This window comes from Apis cerana, linkage group LG10, assembly GCF_029169275.1.
Source record: "Apis cerana isolate GH-2021 linkage group LG10, AcerK_1.0, whole genome shotgun sequence".
NCBI lineage: Eukaryota > Metazoa > Arthropoda > Insecta > Hymenoptera > Apidae > Apis > Apis cerana.
In genome coordinates, this window is record NC_083861.1 from 11,649,010 (window position 1) to 11,675,261 (window position 26,252).

At 45.3% G+C, this 26,252-nt stretch overlaps 1 protein-coding gene and 1 pseudogene across 7 annotated transcripts in view; one reads left to right on the forward strand and one right to left on the reverse strand.

Moving 5' to 3' along the window:
• LOC114578086 (achaete-scute complex protein T3-like) overlaps positions 1-26,252 on the forward strand; it is an 88,446-nt gene that overhangs the window by 60,018 nt on the left and 2,176 nt on the right. For 2 of the 7 annotated variants that reach the window (XM_062080602.1, XM_062080604.1), the window contains 3 exons: positions 3,112-3,189; positions 16,346-16,960; positions 17,063-25,997. In XM_062080602.1, coding sequence (XP_061936586.1) covers positions 24,988-25,980 — 993 coding nt within the window. In that variant the 5' untranslated portion in view covers positions 3,112-3,189; positions 16,346-16,960; positions 17,063-24,987 and the 3' untranslated portion in view covers positions 25,981-25,997. Of the gene's footprint in view, positions 1-3,111; positions 3,190-13,530; positions 14,161-16,345; positions 16,961-17,062; positions 25,998-26,252 lie in introns of those variants that run through there. The other 5 variants (XM_062080605.1, XM_062080600.1, XM_062080603.1 and 2 more) reach the window with 3 other exon arrangements.
• LOC114578085 (uncharacterized) lies at positions 4,379-6,655 on the reverse strand (annotated as a pseudogene).

Below are 26,252 nucleotides of genomic sequence, written 5' to 3' on the forward strand. Positions count from 1 at the left end.
TGGCGCGTGTCACGACGTTCAGGGATCAGGAAAGGAAGAAACAGAGATAAGGGGATCGAGGAAAAATCGTGACTCTGATCCCCATCTACATTTCCCCCCCTATGTGCAAATACAAATAATTTCCAGGCTAACAAATGCAACTTAATATAAAATAATAATACACACATATATAAATAAATGGCCGAATAAAACTGAAATCCGCATCCGTATCTCCATCATACGCGCATATACATATTTAAAAATAGCCCCACTTGCGTAAAAGGCTGGGAAAAGAAACCGTGGCGGCGCTCGTTACCGTTTACAGACGCCGATATCTGCCAAGAATCGAATATTTTTTCCCCTTTGGGATGGCGATAATGCGCGCGTGGGCGTGCTGCGAAGCGTACGGCGTTTCTTATTCCCGATGCATCGACTACAGCGAGGGAGGGGGACGCCTGACGAAGCGCCGCGCCGCGCCGCGGCGCGCCGGTTGCACAGCTTGCGCAGTTGCTGCGTGTGGGATTTACTAATTTCTGGAAGAGGACTGGAACGGCACGAGACTGGAACGGTCGAGAGACCCGTCGCGATGCCATCTCACGGACGGCGGCGGCGGCAACAGGGCGGGAGGGATCCGCTAATGTCAAGATCGGGGAGTGGGGGAGGGGGTCCCGAGACCTTGGAGGGACTGAAATTTCAATTTCACGAGAGAAGGCTCTGAAGAAATTTTTCAAATGCGGGAGGGAATAGGCCGGGGACGGGAATTTGCATAATGCAAGGTTTTTCGAGAGAGGAGGACGCTCCGAACGATCTGTGCCGATTTGTTGGAAGTAACTTTTCCAACGATATCCGTGAAAGTGAAATGAGGGGAAATTGTTGGTGAAAAAATCATGGATATCTTAATACTCGTTCCTTTAATGATTTTACGAGGGGGCACGATGCTATATAGGGGTAATTTGCATAAACTATTTATAGCTAGGGGCAGTGATTCGTATCGTATCTTTTTGATACAGAAATTACATGTAATCTGAGGCAATCATCGGCATGAATATTAAAGGAATGCACGGATAGCTGAAAGGTATTTAATACTTTAATATTTTCACCGTCTACTTATCGTTCTCGTTATTCCGTGTTGTTGCTTAAAACTAGTAGTTTTAACAAAGTGTTACAGAATCTTGAAACTATTATTACACTTTAAACTGTTTACATTCGCGTTTTGATATACAGCCGCTGTAATTATTTAACGCGTATTTTGAATGCGTAAAGAAAACGTTAAATACGAAAAAAAGATTAAAAAAACTTTATTAACTTGGACGCACGCTCGTTTACTCGATAAATTGCTTGACCAGAGGGATTAAACCAGATTAATTAATTATCAAGAACGAATTCGATTTTTAAAATATAAATAATTCGTGATCGATCATTTATGCGCCAGAAAAAGAGAAAAACGGTTTTATTTGTACAGTTATTAACAACTGCCGATAAAAGATATTTCAGCCCGTTCCAATCAAGTACAAATAATAAAAAAAACGATAACGAGTAAACACTTACTTTATTATTATTAATAATATACAATCCGTACACAACAATGACTGTCAAATTCGGCAACATCGAAGATTCGTCGAGTTTTATATACGACACGAACGCCTCCGTCCACTTCTGCTACGAAGATCTTGTTCCGCGCAATAGTACGGATCTATCGAGGAGAGAAGTGACGAAATCTTTTTAGCGTGTTCCACCGAAAAGTCTTCCGATTCGAAGCGTGTGTACTCCGTTTTACGAGATAGCTCCGACAGATAGCCGCGTTTCCTGCTGAGAAATGAAAGGAGACGCGCTTTTACGACTGAGCAAATGGTTGAAGAGAGAGAGAAAGAGAGAGTGGTCGAAAGGAAAACCGGGGGAAAGAAGAGAGGGAGAGAGAGAGATAAAAAAAGAGGAAAGGAAAAAGCACGACGGGGCAGGGAAGGTAACAACGAGCCGATTCAACGACCAAACCCTCGCTCTTACACCTTCTTCCTTTCCTCCCCCTCCCCTCGCTTCGGTCCCCGCACTTTCTTCCCCTCCTTTTTTTTTTCCTTCTTTTTTCCCGAACAAACATCGAGCGGTATCTACACCCGCGCGACTAGAGGCGGCAAGTTGGCGCGAGGCCAAGATAGCACGTGCCTTCACGCACCGGTATTACACCGTTCCTCCACCAACGATCGATTACTAATTATTACAACGAATGAAGGAATACGGTTGAAATTACATAGCATAGCTTCGAAGAATCGAATCTTCTGCGTTACATTTTTTCTTGTTTCTTGTTTTATTCAAGACGCGATTTTTATAACACGTTCTCGTTTATTACTCAAGGGATAAAGATGTTGGGAACGAGCACTCGGACGATAACGCGAATGAAACGATGGTAGTTATTAACGAAAGGAAGTAACGATATTTTCGTAATGTAACATGCAGCAATTTGGATCCGGAGTGGTTGATAGAATAAAAGGCGAGGAAAGCGTTATAATAATTCCGTTCGTCGGAAGTCGATTTCGACGGTGTGGAATAAACGGATCGAATTATTATTATCGATTTACGAGGCACGCGATGATCCACGAATACGAATACGAAAACAAGGGAGCGAGAGCGTTACTTTAACCTCCGCGTTACAATGTTGGGTACGATCGGTTTCTCGTGCAAACTGATATTTATGGTAGCCCTCGTGGTGTGGAGGGCTTGCACATTACGGCGTGGAGTGCGTGAGCGCAAACCATAATCCGTGGCTGGAATGGTATCGCTTTGCTACGTGAGAAGTAATTGAAGGGTGTCGGTACACTTTTGCACGCCGGGTCAGCCGTGTTAACGATCCTTCGGCCAAATATTAAAGATCGTTGCCGCGAAATTAAATTTCCTTTTCCGACGTCCTTGACACATTGCCTCGTTTGCGCAGTGGGAAACGAAAATGCTCGCGGAACGAGTAATCGCGAGTTGAAACCGTTACTCTTTTTACCCTCGCCTTTACCATCTTTTCGGTACTTTTATTGGCGAGCAAGCGAGGAAAACGTTACCTCGGCGGCCGTAACGTAAAAACTGGAGCCTATTAAAATAAATGGGACGAACGCGTGCCTAACGACACCTTATCTTTATGGTTCTCAGGGCTCGAGAACAAAACTTGGCAACGGAGCTCTCGGTGGAAAGAAGGAAATTTCACGATGCGCAGTTACGACACATCCTGTACGTATTTGCTATAGTATGGATCGACTATTCCTTCCTTCCTTCCTTCCTTCTGCATTTTTTTATCTTCACGAAACGACTCGTCGCGTTCGAACGATTTCAACAGCGATCTTGGATTCCGACGGTCGAAATCCTTGCAGGCGATGATTTTATGGTCTAATGGCTCTACGATCTCGACCTTTTTACGCTGTGGAACCAATAGTGATCTTGGATGACCGCTTCTTCCCATAATCTTTTTCTATAATCTCGCGTGAAAATTAGAAGGACTTTCCCTCGAATGTTCGACAAATGTTCAGTTAATAATTGGGAGAAATGTGGACGGATAGTGAGATTATGGTTATTGCGGACGCGAGGCACGCGTTTCCTTGTGTGTTCGTGACTCGTGCAAGTGCTTAAGTAGCGTTCGAGCGGCACGGTCACCTGCCTTCACGCTGGAGTGACTTGTAAATCACTCCACCGAAACTAGGGTACGTGCCGGCGAGGCGGACAAAGAAAAACCACGAAAAAAGGAGGAGGGAAAAACTGATGCTTAATCGAGACAAAACAACGGATTGGACGACGAACTAATGCCCCTTTCGTCGCTTTGGTACTCTCTTGCTCCACGTCACTGAAAATAATTTCGATCGATATGCGCGTATTGGAAAGATGCGATTATTCGAACGAGGAGAAGATATGACAAGATGATTTAATATCTTCGACGGGATGGGCAAAATGTTAAATATACTCGAGATCCAATAGGGACGAGGGAGTTCAAGGACAGGAAAGAATCGTTTACCGATCGTCCTTGACACTGGTGAACGGAATCGTATTTTGGTGAGCGTGCGTAGGAGTGTGGCGTTCGGGAGGCGAGTTGTACGCGAAGGGTTTCTTTTGTCGGTGCACGAAGTCGAAGCACGCGTGCTGCACGTGCCTTGTTGCAGACGTGACTCGGTCACCATTTCGTCTTATATTTAGTTAACCGTCTTATTTTTCCTCCCTTTGCACCCTGAAAAACAAAGCGGTCGCGCTCTTACGCCTGTCCGAGCTTGAAATCGCATCGGTACACCGAACAACTGTGACCTAAATATCTCGTTTAATATTTTCTCTCCTCTTTCCACCTTCTCCTTCGCCGTTCCAAATGTTTTTTCCCCTCTCGATTTTATTTCGCCCCGTGAGTTTTTAATCGTCTCGAGACGGAAGATAGAACTTACGTTACGAGATTAAAAATCGAATCCTGATTCCAAAGTGATTTCCTTGTATCCACATTGTTTTTCCCCACGTTTACTTTAATCGGGATTATCCCGAGTACAGCTGTCTTCCCTCGTGCTCCTCCTGTTATCTTCAAATTCCTCTCGGCTTATATCCTGAGTATCGAGTTTTGGACTTTTTTTTTTTTTTTTACGTACGCTTATACGTCGGATGCTCGCCGTATGCCAGAGTGGACCACCAGATGGTCCACGATCGTCCGCTGCCCGCTCTGCCATCTGATGCCCAACTTTCGCATTGTTTCTCTCCGCCCATCGAATCGATCGCGAAATAAATTCTGCCAGTACGAAACGATCGTGTATCTTCCAACGTTCTCCAGCGTTGGAAACGCAATTTCTTCCTCCTTTCCTTCAGTTCTAACCCTACTTCATTCTCGCGTGATCCTGAAACACGAACGTGTAAGCGAGACCTCGAACTTTTCGGTTAATTATTTCACGCATGCGCGGATTCAGTACGAAAACAGCGCGACGTGTGGCAACAATGGAACCGAAATGGGAGTATCTATCAGAAGAGAGGCAATTTCTATCGCGAGGATAGACGATAATAGCTTCGTAGTGTGGTACTGGTTACGTCATAAAATCCTTCTATGAACCGCAACGATTTTAACTCTTCAACACTGTGTTTCTTACCTTCGCAAGTGTGCACACGTTTCGTGTGCCGTACGCAGGCAGAAACGTCGTAAACGGCGTAAATGTTACCCAATAGGTACTTACCTCGCTCGTCTTCTTTTTCCTCACGGCCTGGCATTCGAGCCTGCCAGCAGCACCTTCGCTCCCTTCGTATCTTCGTTTCTGGCCACCACCCTATTATTCTTTGCTCCCGCCAACCGATAGCCAATGCATTTCGCATTTCTTCACGCGTGTAGGCATCTTGATGACATGTGGCTGGCGCGGTCAGACACCCGTTTATAGCCAGTATATACAATATTTCCTATCTTTCTTAGATTTTATTTTCTTTCCTAGCTAACATTTTTTTTCTCGAGGCGAGCCAACTTCCCCCTCCCCATCTCTCCCTCTCTTAGTTTATTCTTAGAACAGATTCGATCGTAAATTAGAGGAGATCTTCGACCGTTGGCGAATCGTCGCTTCGCGGGAGAGCGAGGAATTCGTTCTCGCGAGCGGCATATGGCGTTAGGCGATATCGTGGCCGTTTTGTCGTCGTTATTGCCCGACCCTGCCAATTATCGTGGCGCGATTTAAGGGAGTTTTTTTTTTTCCCCCCCGATTAAAAGGGTGTATACGTTACCGTTATTAGGGCAACGATCGAGGGTTGTTGTGGGCCTTTGTTTTGCGTGCCAGACCGTGCCACGCAACCAAAATGCGTGGGAATAAAATGCCTCGTCGCGATATCGTTACCATACGTTCTCCGCTTCGCGTACGTTATGAAAAAAACGTGACGGGGGAAGGAGGGGAGGGCGGTTTGAAATTTTTCGCGAATGTGAATCATCGAATACGCTTGACGCGATCCAAAGAGCGGGAGGATGCGGAGGGAAAGGTAAGGATTATCCTGTTTTGACGTGTGCACGGTTGGTGGTAGCTTGGTCCTTCATCGGGAAAAGCATCTGTTACCGCCCCTATGGATCCTTTTCCTCGCCTCGAATCGAGATCCTCCAATGATTCACGGCGGACAGTTCCCTCGAAAGGGTTTGTGCGGGTACGGTGGTCGAGAGGGAAAGGGATGGTCGCGTGCCCGCATCACCTGCGCCATGCAAAAATCTGTGGAAAAGTGGAAAAAAGCTCCTCTCGCAGCTGCCGCCCCATCATCATCTAGATGTCTTATTCAAATAAACACTCGAGTGTGCGTATACGTGCGTGCCGGAGAAGGACAAGGCAGGCCGGAAAAGGGATGATTTCCAGAGGCTGTTTTCGAACGAATCGATGGAAAAAGGGGTGAAAGGCCTGGAAGAAATGGAAGCATTATTGACGATTATTATTTCGTTATCCGTTGTTGGAGAAAAGGGTTGGGAAGCAAATTCACGTATGGGTGCTCGCATCTGCCGCGATCGTTACTTTGAATTTTTCTGTTTGGGAAGCGGCGATTGTGGTGGCGGCCAACAACGTTTCTTCCTCTCTGTGTTGTTCTCTGGCAGGCTGCGCGCGGCGCGCACGCAGACGCGTATCGAGCCGCCATGATGCCCCGCGGTTTGCTCGCGGCTGACCTCTCGTAGCCCTCTCGCGTAGCCCTTGGGCGTTAAACTCGGCAGTTTCGTTCGCCAGCCCATCGTCTTGCTCGTCTCTCTCGTCCGACGGATCGCAGCGAATCCTTGATGAATTCTTCGACGAATCCGATGTATCGTTTAAATAGCCGTTGTGGGACGAGCGAGGACAGTTCCAAGTACAGTCGAGAAGTACACCATTGTGTTATAGGTCGGGACGTAATTCAGTCAGTCGTTTAGCTTTGTTTACGTATCCTTTCACAAATGAAACGACTTCCATCTCGTGTTTATACAGAAGCGTTTCCAAACACAAGGTGTTTTTACAATGTCTTTGTTATGAGAAGTATATGTGTGTATATATATATATATATATATATATTTTATTTTATTATATATATATTTTTTTAAAACAAAAATTAATAATCGTAAAATTCGTTATGGAAAAATGTATAATAGAAATTAGTTACGATACTGAGCATATGCACGAGTACGGATAGAATCGAGGTAAGGTGGCCAAAGGAGTAAGAGTGTGTGCGGGGGTGGCCAGGTGCAGACTCCCGCATATAAGTGATTGTCGGGAAAGCGAGGGTGGATGGAAAAAAAAATATGTTCCGGCATACGGCTCGACTGTGGCATAACTATGGTCAGTGATAAAACCAGATCAAACAAGCTGAAACGATATAAGGCTTCCGATAATCGGGAATTTGATCGAGAGTTTATGGATCTAGTTCTATTCCAATCTTCAAACTGGTCAAAAAAGCGTACTGCAACGTGCGTTTTTTTTTTTTTTTACACACCACAACGTTTGCAACGTTTGTTGGAACGGAAGCGGGACTATCGTCGGCGATCAAAAAGAGCGTACAAGTGATTACGGGGGTGTACGTATCGAACCGCTATCTTGGACGGGGTTGTTGAGCGGCTGGTCGGTGGTCGGTTATCGATCGAGCGCGAGGATAAATATTCGTGGGATAGGCAACCACCTGCGAAGGGGCAGGTGATGCGAGACATAATCAGAATTGGGCGCCAATCTGTCCTAATCACCCTCTTTTCGTCCTCCACGTTTGTTTCATACGTGCCTGTGTCGTAATGCGCTCTCTACCCTCCACGCTGACTCATGGAACGTAGAGAGAGAGAGAGAGAGAGAACTATGCGAGGGGAAATATATCTAAAAAATCTCCACCTATTTCATACGCCACTCGCATGTGTTACGTCCCGTTTCTCCTAAAATTTTATCGAGTGTATTTAATTCCAAGGTTGCTCGTTTAATTGGACAATTTCGACGAGTTTCTACGTAATAATACACGATTCGATTTAAGAGGAAGGTAAAGGAATCGAATCATTCTGACCGATCGTTTTCAATAAAAACGTACGTTTATGATTACAAGTATCGCTCTGTCCATTTTCAATGGCAAACGCGATCATAAAATAGCAATTTTACACGGGTAGCGCGGTATAATGTCGCGTTACCGCTCGAAAGAAGATCGAAATATCGCGATATAACGCCGTCCCTCCTTTTGGAAATGCGGTCAAATTTGTTTGCAAAGTTGAACGCAATCGAAATCGAGTTAATAATATCGAACGCGAAAAAGGAAAGAAATTCCCCCTCTTCCTCCCGTTATTTTCTTCCGCGCGTCCCGCTATGCGATAATGCGAGAAAGGGAGTTGACGAGGACGATAGACCCGCGCTAGACGTCGTCGATAGACCGGTCTTGGATAAAAAGTGAGCGGACACTCGAACGCAGCCTTGCATGCTTGAGCAGCAGCGGTTGGGTGTCACGTTCACTGGGTTAGTACTGCCGATCGATGCGGCCGAGTCTCTTTAACGCCGTTCCCTCTCTTCCTTCCTCCTCTCTTTCGCAGCGCTATTTCTTCATTTCGATCATGCGGGTCGTACGTACATACCTCGCTTGCCTGCCAACCTGCTGCCCTCCCCTCTCTTCTGTCTGGCTATAAACGCAGGTTGTATCCTTTGATCCTCGCAGTTCCACACATTCGAGGACATTCGTTTCGAAATGACGGAGAACCGAGGCACATGCTCCTATTTCGAATCGAGAATCATCCGTTAGAGACAATGGGAAAGAGAGAGAAAGAGGACTGAGGCGAGCCGTATCTCCTCTCGATCTCGTAACGTTCGTATAAGGGGACGCGGCGAACTTTCCGTATTTCAACGTTTCTCTCTCTCTCTCTTTCTTTCTTTACCACTTGTACGAGAAGTTTCTACGTGTTGTTCGCTGGTGAAAAAAAGTCTCGCGGGACGGTACGGGGACAAGAGGGGCTCGCTGGGACGATTGCCAATCCCCACTTTTTTACACTTTGTTAACAATTCTGACACTACACGTAGTAATAGGAAAATTATAATTTAAATATGGAAAATCTTAAATATTGTATAAGTAAAAATTATTTTGATCGAACGAAGTTACGTTAATATTTATAAATTAAACAATCGTTACAAATCATAATTAGTCTACACATATTACGAAAAATAAAAAAATTTTATATCGGTACGTTAGAATAGTTTGAATTCTATGCCTATGCTAATGAAATCGAGATACAGATGGTCGTTTTATCGCCCTTCTCTGTCACAATTGGATTAGTACATGTGACAAATATATAATTCTTCCAGAATAATATTTCTTTCCAGCAGTGAACAGTAAAAATTTTGACAAATGAAACGTAATGTTTAATATATTTAAGTAATATATAACGAATTTTTATATGCGATAAATGTAGCGAGGAATATACTACGATTCATTCGAGTGGAGGAAAAGGAAAGGAAAGAGAGGTCGAAGATTTCTTCGCGAATCTCTCCTTTTTTCGACCGATTATCGTCGTTAGAAGGAAAGGCAGCGGCTCGCACCGAAGGGGAGACACGCTAGTTAACGACGCGGCTACTTTATGCGACAGGTATATTCTTCTCTTCTCCTCTTCTCATCCGACTGATTTTTCGTAGTGGGTAGATGTGGGCATAGGGGCAATCAGTGGAGCGAGGCCAGTGGAAGAAGAAGGCAGGCAAGCCGGTCGGGTTAGGCGCTATGGACGATCGTGTTCGAGGAGCCGAGTGACCCGACACCATGCGCTTACGGCAGGTGCTTGCCTCTTACAGCCTTTCTCGGTGGTGTCGGCTTCTCTCCTACCTTTAATACCGCCTCGGTTAAGAGCCAGACCCGAAAGAAGTACCTTGGCATCTGCCTCGCTCTCTGGACGGCCGCGCGCGAGTTTCGGATCGTCGGTGGCTCTCGACCACGAGAGGTGGGGAAGAGGAATCGAGCCACGCGCCAACCATCCCCTCTACTCTCTTCCTGCTCGCGTCTTCGCCGACCTTCCATATACTCTGTCACCTACCTCTCTCTCTCTCTCTCTCCCGATATTACACATCGCTTCCTGAAAAAAAGTAATCATCCTGATTTCACTCAGAAACGGAATCGAAGCGGATATTTTTTTTTCTCTTTTTTCTCTTCTTCTTCCACTCCACTGTCGCGATGCGGGCATTGCAAAAGTTGGTAAATATAATGGCGTGTGAAAAGCGCCGTGTATAATTACCGTTACCTTGTCGATACTCGAACATCGTCCAATGTGACATCGGTAATTAAAATCGATATAAAAATCGGATCGCATAATCCGTTCCGCGCGTGCGAGGTAATCGATCTTTCGCCGGAGCAAAATATCGTATAGGTGAACTGGTTTTATACCAGGGCAGGTGACTCGGTGTGACTCGAGAACACAGCTTCGCCTCGCTACTTGTTTTATTCGTCCTTTAACCGAAACGTAAACGTGTCGTTTTTACCAATTAAAACGAGCGACTTCTTCTCGATAACGGATTTTTTCTGATCCGTTTCGCGGATTGAATCGTGGAAGGCGGGTAATATATACTTTTCTCTCTCTCTCTCTCTCTTTCTCTCTTAGGGAACGGACGGTAACAGAAAATGTTGCGCACGCTTTACTTAGCTTTTCCTCCTTACTTGCACGCGGATGTAAGTTAATAGGTTACTAGGAGGAAGGAACGTCCTTGAACGAACCAGAAGATCCTGTATCTCCGCTATTATTGAAGTTTACCTTGAATTTCAAACTATATCTTTAGATGTTGCAGCTGTAACGTAAACTACCGCCTTGTTAATCTCTCTCGTCCTTTCCTCGCGTTTCCGACAAAATGATTTAACGCGCGTTCTCGCGGAACACGGGGCCGCGGATTAAGCGAATTTTAAATTCATTTACAAGTGTCATCCTCGAATGAACGGTGAAAGATGATTTACGTCACGCATATTACTTGCTACATATCCCATAGTATAAAGATGCGAATCGAATTTTTACACGTAGTATAGTTTTAGCACTTCCATATATTTTCGTGATTGAATCGCGGATTGTCGAATCAATTTATTGCCAAATTTCTCACAGTGGTTCGAATATATAGAATATATAGAAGCTGGACCAAAATTATTTTTTTCCAGGTTTTGAGTTTATTATATGGAAATTTAATTTTCAATTACCCGCTTTTTTTTATTATAATTTGTTATAATAGTCAGAAATGTATGTAACATAAAATTACGATCAAATATATATATAAAATAAAATTGTGTAAAAAATATATGAATATACAAATATTTGTGATTCGAATTAACCGAGTAATAGGAGTTAATTGGACTAAATTATTTTGAGCTTATATATAGAGATTTAATTTTTAGAAAGCAATATTTTATTATAATTTATTATATCATTAAAAATATGTATGACTAAATGTGTAAAAAGTATACAAATTTACAGATATAATAAAATACTCGACCAAAAATGAAAAGAACAAAACAAAATTACAATTTTTTATAATTAAAAATGTGCTAATTTTATTCATAATTTTATTTGAATCTGAACCCGACGACTTGCAAAAGTAAGAACGAGATACATGGATTCGACGAAATTTGTATCACAAATTGATAGAATCGAGTCTACTCTATTGGGAGAAAAAAAAAGAAAATTCAAAACTACCCCTACTAAAGTCTGGTTCTCGCGTCGTCGAGAAGAATAGGGAAGAAAGTGCGAAATCTCTTGTCCGCGAAAGGAAGAGAGATTTGAATGGACGTCCTGCGAAAGACAAAGCCGTCCGAATGAAATGGTAATCGGCGTGGAAACGAAGTTAAAAGAAAAAAAGGGTGGGGGGAGGAGGGAGGAAGGTTTGGACGGGCGAGTGGCTCCGCCGTACGTATCCGAAGGAAACGTTCTCCGCCGCCGACGCCATTGTTCGCCGTGACGCGGCCGGCGATCATTTATCAATGCGAATAATAACGGCAAGACTCTATGCGCCCGCTCACACGACCGTTTTTACCCCCCCGCGCACGCCGAACCGCACTGGTATACGCGTACACGCAGGATACGTGTACACGTGTGCGATGCTTATAATAAAAGCCGATATTCCACACGCTGAGGAATAGCGATTCCGGAGGCGGTTCAATGCTTGAATGCATGGAATTGAAAATAATGCCGGAGTGGGCGTTCATTGTGCTCGCTGCCCGAGCTTTTTGTCGCTAGCTCTCTCTCTCTCCCTCTCGCTGCCCGATTTTGACGCGGCCGGCCAAGCCACTACACGTCTCGCGAAACGTTGCTCGCTGAAGGAACGGGGAAAAGAGGAAGCAACGGCTCGAGATATATCCGTTCTCGAAACCGGAAACGTAATGGGCCGGTTTAGCCGGTGGATTCTCGCGGCTTTCTTTGAAATTGTTGAACATATATATATATATATATATATGTATATGTGTGTTAAAAAATTGGTATTATTTTAATGAACAGGAGCAGTAAACTCTTCGTTAGATTCGATTAAAGAGGTAAATCGATTTTACGTAACTTGCTTAAAATTGTTGAAATTGGATGGCGTCTGGTGGGACGTCGACGGAGGTCTTACTTTATCTTTCCCGTTTCAATTCTTCGTTTCATCGCACGGATAAAAGTCGAGTCGTAAATGTAAAGAGAAGAATTTATCGACGGTGAGCCGAGTGTGGCGCGGCTGACGGAAGTTAAGGGAAATAATTTTTGGCAGCATTCCAGTGGTATTGGTCCCGAGTTGTAAAAATTGAATCTTAATGCTCTCGTTTTAAGAATATTTCAGGATCGAAAATGAAATTTTCCATCTAAAAGAGATCTGAAAGATTATTACAATTGCGTTCATCACATTTCTCGTTCATTAGGAAAAGTGTTTAATTACGAAAAATTAAAGATCTTATTTACATTTATACGAAACAGCAGGGAAGCATTTTTTGGACGAATTCAGGTTTCGTCGTTGAAAATAATCCGGAAGAAATAGACCATAAAGATATTTTTTGAGCGAGGGATTCATTATATATATCTTAATTAACGCGTGAACGAAGCTTCGTTTATTGCCAACCTCCTAAAAATTAATTCGCTAAATATCAGACGGTTCGCTTGTGTGATATTGTTTCATCGTATTCGGTGCATCGTTTCAGTGGGAGAATTTATTCGAAGGGAAGGTGTTTATCCTTCGATGTAAATGAAATTGTTGGAAGAAATTCTCGACCGAGAGAAGGAAAACACTGGGTGTTAATAAGACGTCCGTCTATAGGCGGTGATCTCAAAGTGGGACGACAAAACACGGAGAGCATCACCTGGAGTGTATCGTTATTGCCAGATTTCGCAGGATATTACAAAACATATCGGACGGTAGACGTCAGATGGCTCGCGTTAATTAAGCCACCGTTATGAAAAACGGTTGCGGAGAACGGCGGGGTCCGTCGCTCCCGGCAAAACGCCGTCTCGAAACCTGGGGTAGAACGATAGGAACACCGTGATTTATTTCACCTCCACAACCGTACGAAACGCAACTGTGTAACTTTAATCCGCGTTAACGAGTCCGAGCGCATAATTTTCTCCGACGAAACGATTCGTCCCTTTTTCGCGTTGGCACGAGGCAAAATGATCGTAGGTAAAGTGATCAATGTTTTCGTGCATCTCTATTTCCTTTGATACGGGCGTTTGGTAAATATTGCAACGAAAAGTTTTAATTTTGAAATGCTAGTTACGAAGAAGTAAAAATTAACGACGTGTATAAACGAGAAATTATCAATCACGAAGTAATTTAGAATATTATTTTTCAAAGGAATGGGATAATTCATCTAAGTGACCACGAATTTACAAAGAATATCGTATAAAATTATGGTAACCCAAAGAATACAAAGAATATTCGGTTTACGCACGTTTGCCGCGTATAAATTGAGGAAAAAGTGACGGCGAGGAAAAATCGAAAGAAAAGTATCTCGCAAAAAAATTCAGTACGATCGAAAGAGAGAAAATGAAAGGAAATTGCGAAAATCGAAAGAAATGGAACGAAAGGAAAACTCGAAGCAGATAGAGGAAGAGAGAGAGAGAAAGAGACAAGAGGGAGTTGGCGTTAATGAGCGTTGGCGCGCGCCACCAGTATCGGAGAGTGGCGCGCACGCGTGAAAAGAGGACGAGGGAGACGGTAGAGTAGTACGCGACTTATACGCGCGCGGAGAACGAAAACGGCAGCTGCAGCTGCGCACCGCTGCCACGCGCCCTCCGCCGCTCGACTCTCTTCGGATACGATTTTACAGGTCTCTCCTTCTTTCTTTATTTATTTCCTCCCTCCCTCCCTCCCTCCTCCTCCTCCTCCTCCTTCGCCCGTCTTTCTTTTCCCCCCGCGGCGTCCACCCAGCGGCGTTCCTCTCCTCGTCGCACGAGCGCCACCCGTCTTCGCCCGTCCTTGTTCACGGCCGCGGTGACACGCACGCACACTCATACTCGGACACAGGGTCGTGCGCGTCCGAGAGGACCACCGGACTCGTCACCTGCACCTCGCCAGACTCCCAACGGTCCTACGGCCACCGTCGACACCTTGCCTAACTTCTCCGTCCACGGAGTGGATGGAGAGGAGGAAGGGAGGGGGGAGGCTACCGGCCGAATCCCGAGATTCGAATCGATTTCACGATACTCGCGTGATAACATTCCCGAGGGAGGGGGAAGGGAGAGAGAATACTTTTCCGAAGAATGGAGAAAAATTTGTCGATTCTATCGTGAAACGAGTGGTTTCGAGTATAATGGAGATTGATTTGAAACGCGTCGTGAGAAGATGGTAGAGAGGAAAATGTGTCTCGCTCGAGGATTCTTGAAGCGATCGATAAATGAGGAAGAAAGAGAGAGATGAGTTAGAATACTATTTTCCACGATACAGGTTGCGCGCGCGTTTTCGGACGGGTGGTGGGGATTCGAGGAGAGGCTGTGACGTAACGTGCGACAGTAAACGAGCTTCTGAGAGGCAAAGACAGGTGCAGAGGCGCATCGGGCTAAGATGAATTCTGATGCACGATATTTCTTTCGCGCGTGCGTGCTCGGCCACGATTGAGCACGCGCCTCCTATCCCCTCCTCTCCGCTGGAGAAACATCTCGAAAAAAGTGTGTTACTATAAATTACGAATTATAAATCGCATATTAAAAAAAAAAAAAGTATCGGCAATAAAGTACAATAAACGGAATAAGAACAAATACGAGAAGGAATACGTTGTATAATATCGGTCGTAGAGAAAAATAAACGTAACGAGGTTGAGAGAGCAAATTGTCGAAAGTTGAAATTATAAGTTTATCCCTTCACCTTTCCCAAGAATTGCCACCAATTCCCATAAATAATATTTCTTACGTACCGTTTCACGTTCTACGATTGAAAATGTTTATGCTCAAGTTTAATCGGAAATAAGAACGCGTGGAAGGAGCATAGGAGAAGGAAGAAAAACGTCTGGGTATAATACTTTTAGTGCCTGTCTACATTCAAATCAAAATATATTCGCAAATGTAACGTTTCAACGTGGCAGCTGCCGATCGTAATTGGTACCCTCGAAGGCCCGCATCCTCAAAGTGTCGACATGTATCTTGCATCGAAAATAAGAAGCCAATGAAAATGGGAAAAAAAAGAGAGAGAGAGAGAAAAGGGACAAAGAATACACAAGGCACGCGTCCCGTGATGTATCTCGGTCAATTAAAGTTTGTGCAAAAATTTGCAAACTCGAAGTCGATCGCGTGGAATACTTTTTCCTTCCTTTTTTTTCCTCTTCTTTTTTTTCTTTCCAACTCGAATCGCATTAAATCTGTGAATCGCGCACGATATCGCGAAATTCTTGTATGAAATTGCATTTACTTATCCGGTGAATAATGATCGTCGAATAAGAATATACGAGTATATGAATTAAGAAAATAATTGGATACGATTGGATATACTTTGACGAAGTTTTTTCTTCCTCCCTTTCTCTCTCTCTCTCTCTCTTATGAAATATTGCATCTATTTGAAGTACGTCGAAATTTTCTCTCCACGGGATAATTCGGATAATCGGATAATACGATTTCGTTTAAAGAGAAGAATATAAATGTAACTGGTTTTCGTAAATAATTTCGAATCGTTTCTTCTTTTTTAAATTATTTTTACAATTTAAAGTTAATATTTCAAGATTAAGAAAGCCAATTTTCGAAAGATTTTGCTTCTCCTCTCTCTTTCTCTCTCGATATTCGTTTTTAATTCAGACGTATCTATCGAGAGAGATCACGATATACAGCATTGCTTTCCCCAACCTTGAAAACCCTTTTTCTGCTTCATGAGTAAATTTCGAGCGAGATCCACCTGCCGTTTTGTTTCCAACCAGGTTTCTCACCGTTCTCTCGCCTCTTTCCTTCGTATTAACGAACAAAACCAACCCTCTCTTCCCCGCGAAAATTTTCCGCTCGAAATCATAAATAATTTCGCTTTTCTTTCAGGTGGCTGTTCGACGCGTAATAAAAAAAAAAAATTATCCACGCGCGGTTTTCCACAAAGAAAAGTTGAATTTTCTTTCGAGATGCCAAAACTTGATCTTATCACAAGGAGAAGCAAAAAAAGAAAGAAAGAAAGAAAGATTTCCTCGCCTATTCCAATAACGAGAGATAAGAAGAAATGAAATACGAGAGGATGGAGGTGCTAAAAACGTCGATAATCTCGAGTGAGCAATAACGAAGAACAAACCCCTCCGAGAGAAAGAAGGTTTGAAAAAGAGAGCCGCGGCAAAAGGAAAGAAAAATAGAAAAGAAAAAAGGGACGAGGGATGACGAGGGTGAGAGAGATAGAGAGAGAGGCGAGCGCGAATCGAGTTAAGTGAAAGGGAAGAGGAAGAATGGTGGAGGGAGGAGGAGAGGGGAGAGGAAGATTTTGAAGATAACACCGGTATAGCGCGTCTCCGTTCTTAGCGCCGGTGCCTCGTTAATTACACTTCGACCGATCGTAATTACACCTCTGCCACATAATGAGTCGATTACCAAAGATGGGGACGGAAAGAGGAAAAAAAGAATGGAAAACTTTTGCGTTGTCCATATTCGTCATCCGAAAAGAAAAAGAAGGTACGCGTTTTAAAGTTCACACAAATTCACATTTCTTTCGTATACGAAGCGTCGTTGTATCGATTTTTCATTCCGATGTTAATAAAGTTTGTTTCTTCGCAGGTTTCTCGAAAGTATATAAAAATGTACATCACCATGTTCTTCTCGAAGGGAATAATTTCGCTGGGATAATCACGAGGAATTTTATCAACGTATCTCGAATACCTATGCACGTCTTTATCTTGAATTCCTCCGGATAAAAAGTGTTTATTTCATTATCGCGTGTCGAACGCGTGTGCATTTATTATCTTTAATATCTCCATAGTTGATCTATGAAGTCGAAGAGAGCCGGGATCAAAGGTGATCGAGAGCAAAATATCGTACGTCCTTCTGCCTTCCTTTCCCCCTCCCTTTACCTTGACATCTCTGCGCGCAATTCTTCTGCGCAGGGAGGGGAGAGCAGACGTTATTATTGTTTCGCGAAAATTCGAGATAATTTGAATCGCCAAGGCTCGCCACGTTCTTCCTTTTCTCTTTCTCTTCTTCGTGAAAAAATATACTACTGAATTTGACGAATGTCTGTCTTTATGTATTTTATGTTATGATTAAAAGTAAAACTCTCTTGTTTGTTGTCAGGAGAAGAATTGTCGAATGACAGGGGAATGGGAAGAAGAGATATTTTCCCCGAAAAGAAGAGATCCGGAGGACTATGTCGTAAATACCGTGGTTCGTAAAACGGCGTGTCGAATCTTAAGTTTCTCTCTCAAGATCGATCAAGGAAAAAGCGCGCAACTTATCCGATCGTTAATTTCTCCATCGCTCGTTGTAAAATCACACGGCGGAGATAAGATATTTATCATTGACAGTTATATTGTTATCGTCGCGATAAAATTTAATCGAGATGCCTGTCCTTTTTTTTTACAACCTGTATGCGTCATGCCATTTCCTGTTCAACGACGATCCACGATATTTGCGATCGCTTCGATATATCCACCGTTTATCTATTAGAGAATAAGAAAAGTTGTAAAGAAAAATATGTATTCCGATTTTCTCTATGTTTCCACGATATTCTTAATCCAGTTTCATTAGAGAATTCGTTGTAGAAAATTCTCTGCGATTCGACGCATCTATTGTTTATCTATTAGAGAATAAGAAAAGTTGTAAAGAAAAATATATTTCGACGATCGACGCATTTATTATTTATCCATTAGGGAATATATTGTAAAATATATTTCGACGATCGATTCCATTAGAGAATAAGTTGTAAAGAAAAATATGTATTCCGATTTTCTTTATGTTTCGACGATCAATGCATCTATTGTTTATCCATTAGAGAATAGGTTGTAAAATATATTTTGACGATCGATGCATTTATCCATTAGAGAATACGTTGTAAACAAAAATATGTATTCCAATTTTCTCTATGTTTCTACGATATTCTTAATCATCCACTGTTTCATTAGAGAATACGTTGTAAAGAAAAATATGTATTCAGATTTTCTTTGTTTCGACGATATTCTTAATCATCCAGTTTCATTAGAGAATACGTTGTAAAGAAAATTCTCTGCGATTCGACGATCGACGCATTTATTGTTTATCCATTAGAGAACACGTTGTAAAGAAAAATATGTATTCCGATTTTCTGCGTTTCGACGGTCTACCGTTTATCCATTACAAAATTGCATTCCGTTCTTCTGTTCGTATTTCGATGATATTCGCAATCGTGTTTCGACGCATCCACCGTTTATCGACTAGAGAATACGTAAAAAAAAATATTCACGATTTTCTCTGCGTTTCGACGATCGACACGTCCACTGTTTATTTATTAAACGATTGTACTCCGCTCTTCTCCTCGTATTTCGACGATATTTTCAACCGCGCCATTTCGACCATTTCCATTTCCACTTTGGCGGGAATCGATTTTCGAAATCGGCCAAGTGTCAATTCTCGATAACCGGGAACAAACGATTCGGGAAAAGGGGAGGTTTTGGCCGGCATTCCTCGACTGAAATAAGCGAGGGACAGATCCTGGAGGACAGATAGTCCAGTGGGAACGTGCGCTGTCCTTCGTGCCGTTGTTGCCCTTTGTTCGTCCACGTGAAAAATGACTGCGGCGAATGATCATCGCTGTACGCACACGGATGAAAAAAGAGGGACGCAGAACGCGCGGGACGCGCGATAAATCTTTGCCCCGCGCTGCAAGTAAACGGTCGATCGCTTCTCAAGTCTCTCGGCGACGAGAAACTACTACTCGATGCTTTTTTTACACGTTTTCGGAGTTAAAACATAGCACTCTTTCTTTTTCTTCTTCGTTTATCCACCACGACATCGAGAAAGTTGGATCGAGATCGTTTTACGCGACTTTTTGGAAGGCCGATGTAAGACAGCTTGTAAATTGGCGATTTTCAACAGCGACGAATTATGAAATTATTCGGAGTCGAGCAATACCAGATTGGTCGAGTTTGGGGGAGAAGATAAATTTTCGTAAAAAAAGAGAAAAAAGGAAAAAGGAATAGCAATTCGCTATTCAATGTTGCGAGAAGGTAACAAGATAACAAGGTTCGATAACACGAGCAACGATAGGTTCGTTGATTATGTAAATACAATAAACAACTTTTAACAACCAATTACGCAAGACCCACGAAAGAAAGACTCCGAAAGAAGCAGCATCCGTCGATCGATAATTGCCATTAAGATTATGTAAAACGAGTTTTTAAACGGTAATTAACGAAATAATTAAAGCAACGAATGGACAGATTTAATAATAATAAATATCCATGGAAAGGGTCCCTTCCCCCCTCCCCCTTTGCTTCAAAGCGAGGATCCACTTTCTGCGTCGTATACCACCAAGAAAGATGTTCGAAACATCTTCCGCTTTTGCGACACTTTCCTTCGAGCGCTATCACCGATAACCACCGTCACGAGTTATCCTTATCGAGAGTACAACGCGGCCACTGTGCGCGGCGCGATTCCAGTCTCGCTTAGTTCCTGGAACTAAGCGAGGCAGTGATAAACGCGGCAAGGTCGTGGCGGTGGCGGCGCGCGCGGCATGGGAAACGAACATGGCAACCCCCGTTCGGCTCCACGCCGCCACGACGTGTCCAGGATCGTTAATCAGCGCAGCGCCCCGGCTACCATGGGCCCCGATGGAGCCGTAAAATCGTGTTCGTTTTGCGCTCGAAAACGCGTCGAGCCGCTATGCCTGTATTCATTCGCGCCTCGTGCCAACCTCCGCCTCGCTCGCGGATACGTACACCCAGTCTCATACATTTATTCACCGAGTAATTGCAAGTTTACACGCGTGACACCACGCGAGCCGAGGACACGAGTTTCCCCTCCCTACCCCCTCCTTTTTTCTTCCCCTTTCTTTCATTTCTTTCGATCGTCGAAACCTCGTCGTTTCGCCAAAAGCGTATTGTACGTTATTCGACAACGCTAGTAAAAATAGTTTTCCGATCGATAAATTAGGAAGTGACGGTATCGTTACGCGCGTAAGGCGACGAGTCGCGTAAGTCGGTATACGCGATGTATAAGGAGAAATATATATCTATGTGCTTTGTTTGGGATAATTAAAAACTCTTGGATAAAATACCCGTACAGCGCGCAGCTGCGAAACTTTCGGCGAGAAAAAAATTCTTATACAGAGGCGGTATTGATTATCGCCAATTTATCTTCGATCTTTCGAAGGTAAACCTGTTGTTGGAAACAATAATGCGCGGAGGAATATAAAATTTTCGAGCGATCGTATCCCTCGTATCCCCATCCAGCCGCCCGATTTTCCATTGAATGTATCGATTCGGTTCCTCCTTCCTTTTTTCTTTTGATCAAACGATGCCACATCTCGAGCTTAAATTCCACCGGTGTGTTCCGATATCTCGCGTATCTCGTGAATTTTCTGAAATCACGAGTTGCCGCCGTTTGGTTCCCGAGTAACGAACGAAAATATGTGCGTCAGGAATTCGCCTGCGAATCGCGAGGAATTCGGTGAACCTGCAACACGGCATATGCTTCGGTACGTTGCTACCTTGATATATACCTGCTAAACTGTTCACGAGAGCGCATTCACGGGAGCGCCATATGCGTGGTCGATTAGGTTATGGGTGGCAACCCCACATGGTCTTTGGCGAGGAAGGAAGGTGGTGGCGCGCACGCATAAATTCCCTTCCTCTAGGTCGAGTGCTACCTGTGCGTTATTGTGTGGCGTGCGCGCGCGCGCGCACATACGTCAGCCGGTAACGAAATGCCGACACGTGGAAATCGATATATTTCCAAGGTGGACCTGTGTATTTGCATTTTAATTCACCGTTGTTGTTTAAAATTTCTTGTTTATCGTTAAATTTGTCATCGATCTATTCGTCCTTCTTCCCTTAACAAAATACGTCTACTTCTATCGAATGTTTATATCGAGTTGGGAGTAAAAAAAAAAAAAAAAAAAGTAAGTATTCAATTATCGTATATCCTAAATTGGAAAATGATAATTATGCCCTTGTAACATTTTGCATTTTGAAAAGTACCATCTCGTTCGATCTTGTTTCGAAGCTTTTTCCTTTTTTCTCGTTCGGATCGTTTATTAACCGACAACGGTTTCATTAACGCAGAAAAACCGATTCTCCGATCGACCTCGAAGAAATCTTGTCCAATCGTGAAAAAAGAAAAGGGTAAAATCATAATAACTCTTCAATAGGAGTTTTATTGTCGATCTTTCGAGACGAGATCGTTTGATACTAATATTAATTACACGATAAATTCACAAACATGGAATAATTTGCTCTTTCATTCGAGTCACATTTAGTTACGTAACGTAAATTTGTTATTCGACTCGAACAATGCGCAATTAGACTCGTCTGGCTCGACCAGTTGGACGATATTTTAAGACTTTGTTTTAAGATACTTGTAACAACGTTTTTGCATTTATTTTTCAGATACAACGCGATCTCTCTTCAGTGTTAATTTCACGATAATTATCGGTGATGTGGCCAGTTAGCCTGACCGACGTGGTTCAAGAATATAATTACGGAACAAATTGTCCATTCAAAGGTTCAAGGTAATAAAGCCATCACTGACTGAAAAATTTTCTTTTTGTCCTTTTCCTTCTCTCTCTCCCTCCCTCTCCTCGTATTCACCTTCCTTGTTACCTTACCTATCTCACCTCACCTTATCTCTTTTTCTTTTCCCGTATCTTAAAATTTTATCTCTTTCTCGTATCATATAATGATTTTTCAAAAAAGGAAAGGAAAAGAAAGGAAAAAGAAGAAATAAAATATTTCCGAACGCACAATTTGTCGGGGTATATATTTTTTTATCGTAACGAAATTACATGGGAAAAAAGGATCGCTCTTTCAAGGGTCGAGGATGTACGTATGTTAACGTCCTTGCGTCGGATCGGCGAAAATTAGTAGTTGGCGTAACGGGTACGCGAATGGGCCACACCGTTCACAGGGGCGTCATGTTCCTTGGAACAGGTTGCCATACCAAGAGAAGCTCTACGATGTTAATGGCGATACCTGCAACTTTGCGGTTAAAAATTTGTCGCGCGGTGAGAAGTACGAAGAAGACGAAAAATCTGCCGACAGTCTCGTAAATCTTTTTACACCGATACCTCTTTCTCTTTCTTTCTCTCCCTCTCTCTTTTTACACCTCGCCTTTCACCCTGGTCCTTGAGAACCAGGAATCGCAAGGAAGAGAAAAGGAAAACGTAAAGAGGAAAACTTAGTTCGAGGCGATCATTCGTTCGAAAGGAAACTCGGCCGGTAACGGAGAGACGATACGGTTTATTAGTAATAATTCGGGGACGCTTGGTTGTTTCGCGAAACGAAAGAAAAAAAAGAAGAAAAAGAAAAGAAAAGAAAAGAAAAAAATGAGAAAACTCGAGAAGGGAGTTTCGGTTTCAGTTTCGATACCGCGGCGGTATCGTTGGTAACCGAGTATTATTATCACAGCGTTATCAGTTACACGCGAGTACCTGGATAAAAGTTAGTCGGAGAGCACGTGAAAGCGCTTCTTTATCTGTCGAAAATCCGAACGCGAGACGAGACGACGTTCGGCCGTCGTATATTTATCACGCAGCCTCGACTCACTCGGTCCGCGCGCGTACTTACTTATACGCGCGCGTGGGGAGAAACGTCCAGTGGCCCTCGTCGAGTGCCCCTTACGCGCGCCGCTTTTTTCCAACGGAGAGAAAGATAGACGCGCATAGATGGAGAGAGAGAAAGAGAGAGATAAGGAGAAAGAGATAGAAAAAAAGGAGGGAGACAGAGCGCCGGTAAAATGAAAAAAAAGAAGAAGAAGAAGAAGAAGAAGAAGAAGAAGGAACAGGGCATATACCTGTTCCACGCGTGAGCGCGCACACACACGCACTCACACGAGGCTAGGTCCACGCGCGCTTACGTGCGCGCGCACGTCCTCCCCTTAAGCACGAGGCCCGGCAAGCACGCGTGCGTCCTAGTACACGCACGCACGCTTCGTACGTAGCGGATAAAAGGGAGCGGTGGTGGGGAGGAGCGAGTGGATGGATGGGGGTCGGCGCGCGCCACGGCGCAAGGGTGGGGGAACGGCTCACGTCTTCCACCCCCTGCCCTCTTCACCACCGCCGGAGTTCCCGTACACCGCTGCCCCCAACTTGGGCCCACGTATCCTCCATACGCGCCCCCTCGCTCCACTCGCGCCGCGCCCTCTTTCCTGCCTAGCTTCTCTCCTCGCCCGCCACCACCTCCTCGTCCTCCTCCTGCTCCTCGTCGTCGTCCTCCTCTTACCACTCGTCCTCTTCCTTCCTCGCCACGCATCTTTTCTCTCTCTCTCTTTCTCTTTCGACCGGCTTCTCTCTGGACCAGCTTTTCTTTCTCCCGATATATAACTGTTCAAATTTCGATCCCTGAGACACACAGGCCGGTCGGTGGGGATGCGGACCCTTCTTGCTTGCGTGCAGTGTCTCTCACGCGTGCACGAATTTTCGGGGATCGTTTCTTTTTTCTTTTCCTCTTTCTCTTCGATATTCGAGAATCCTTCGTTCCGATATTCTCCACGATCGCGCTCCCAGATTACGTTACGTTACGTCTCGGTAAGAAAGATCGTGACGCTGTTCCGAATTTTTAACGAACGCTTTGTTTCGGGGATAGCTCTCTGGAGAAAAATTGCGTTTTGTAATAATTGGGTGAGAAGTTAGGGAGAAGTTGAAATGTACTCGGAAGCACGAGTGGAAGGATGAAGACGGGCGAGCGTTATCAGTGATCGATAACGGCGAAATAGATGGCGGAAAGAGCAAGGAGGACGAAAGAGGGCGATTCACGAAGATGAGAATCTCGGGCGTTGTAGGGCCTTTGGATGGACGGAGGAGTGGTGGGGATGCGGACAGGGGTATGAGGCGCTGCAAGCCAGTAGGGTGGGAAAGAGGGGGAGAAGATGGGGGTTTAGGGCCCGAGATCGAGTATGAGGCCTTATGGAGGGGATAGGCGCGTGCCCGCCCTGGCTATATAAGGCCTCGAACCCTTCTTAGTAAGGCATTTCGGGAGCCAGATCCGTACCGTGAGCGTCAAGGGTGCGGTTTTTTTTAAAGTTTTCCGACTTTACCGATCTCTCGTCACGTACAAATCGTGCGATTCGGACGTCTCTCGCTCTTTTCCATTTTTTCGACCGACGTGTTCCCCATTCGTGTGTTTCCCATATTTCTCTTCCCCCCTCTCTCTCTCTCTCTCTCCTTCCCTCTCCCTTTCCCCAACGCTTCCATCGACTCGTAGCACGCGTCGCCGCCGAATTACATCCGAGAAGGCGAGTTGTGAGCGAAGGAGGGGGATCATTTTCTCTCCTCTCGGCCGGAGGAAAGAATCGTGATCGTGGCCGTGGCCGTCGTCGATCGGCTCTCTCTCTCCGTTCCGTGCAGTTCCGTCGCGCGAACGACCGATCACCACCGCCACCATCGTCCTCGTCATCACCATCGTCGTCATCATCGACCGGAGGATTCCACTGGTCGAGGTCATCTGGCACGCGCTCCAGCGCGCTCTCCTCCGTGCGAGGAGGGGGAGGGGCGGGGGGAGGGGGCTCGAGTCAGTGATATGACCCTAGTGGGACCGGCGAAGGAGGTACCGAGCGCATTGCCCGTCATGCTGAGCGTGCAGCAACAGCACCACCACCACCACCACCACCACCACCACCACCACCCGAATCATCTGCATCACCACGGCTCGTCGACGGCCGGGGGCCAGAGCCACAGGGGGAACGTGATCGTCTCGGCGACGAGCGCCGTGCAGGGCAGCGACGCGAGCAAGATCCAGCAACACGGTTGCAAGCGGTCCAAGATTTACGGGCAGGGGGGCGGCCCGTACGGGACCGTGCCCCATCAGCCCGCCTCGGTCGCGAGGCGGAACGCCCGCGAACGGAATCGCGTCAAGCAGGTGAATAATGGATTCGCCACGTTGAGGCAGCACATACCGCAGAGCGTGGCCCAGGCGCTGGGTGGGAGCACGGCCGGGACCCACGGCGGGTCCAGGGCCGGCAGTAAAAAGCTGTCCAAGGTCGAGACGCTGCGGATGGCGGTCGAGTACATAAGGAGCTTGCAGCGCCTTTTGGAGGAGCACGACACCGACGTGTCCTCCCCCACCTCCTCCTCCTCCTCCTCGCCCCCCTCCTCCGCCTCGTCCACGTGCAGCTCCGCGAACGGGATCGGCGCCGAGTCGTCCGCCCTGCGCCACTCCTCCCCCGAGCTCAGGCTTCGAGGAAGCGCGAACGCCGGCAACGCTGCCGGCAACAACAACAACAACAACAACAACGGCAACAACGAGATTCGACACCACGCCGCCACCACCGATCTGCATCGCCACCTGAGGCAAAACCCCAGCCCGACCTTCGTCCCGGCCCCGTGCTCCGAGGCCTCGAGCTCGCCCACGCCGAGCTTCGTTTCCGAGGCGTCGTCAGCTGGCAGCCAGGGGTACGGCACGTCGGCCACCCTTTACGCCGCCCACTCCGACGGCTACGACAATTACGAGCCCATGAGCCCCGAGGACGAGGAGCTGTTGGACGTGATCTCGTGGTGGCAGCAGAGCCAGTGAGACATTTGGATACGTAGGTTAGTTTGCTCCGTACTTTCATCCTCGTCTCCCTGAATTCGATCGAGATCCCTTCCCAGCATTCGCTTCGACGTTTGTCGTTCACGGCGAAGGAAAGAGGGGGATTGCACCGCTCCGTTTCCTCCTTCCCCGAAAGTTTCCCTCGCCTTCTCCCGCGCTCCTCGACGATCGTAAATTTCGCCCGTGAGGTAACATCCGCGTTACCTTGCCGAGCAAGCTCAAAGAAATTTCCGACCAGATTTGTGACCTTGCCC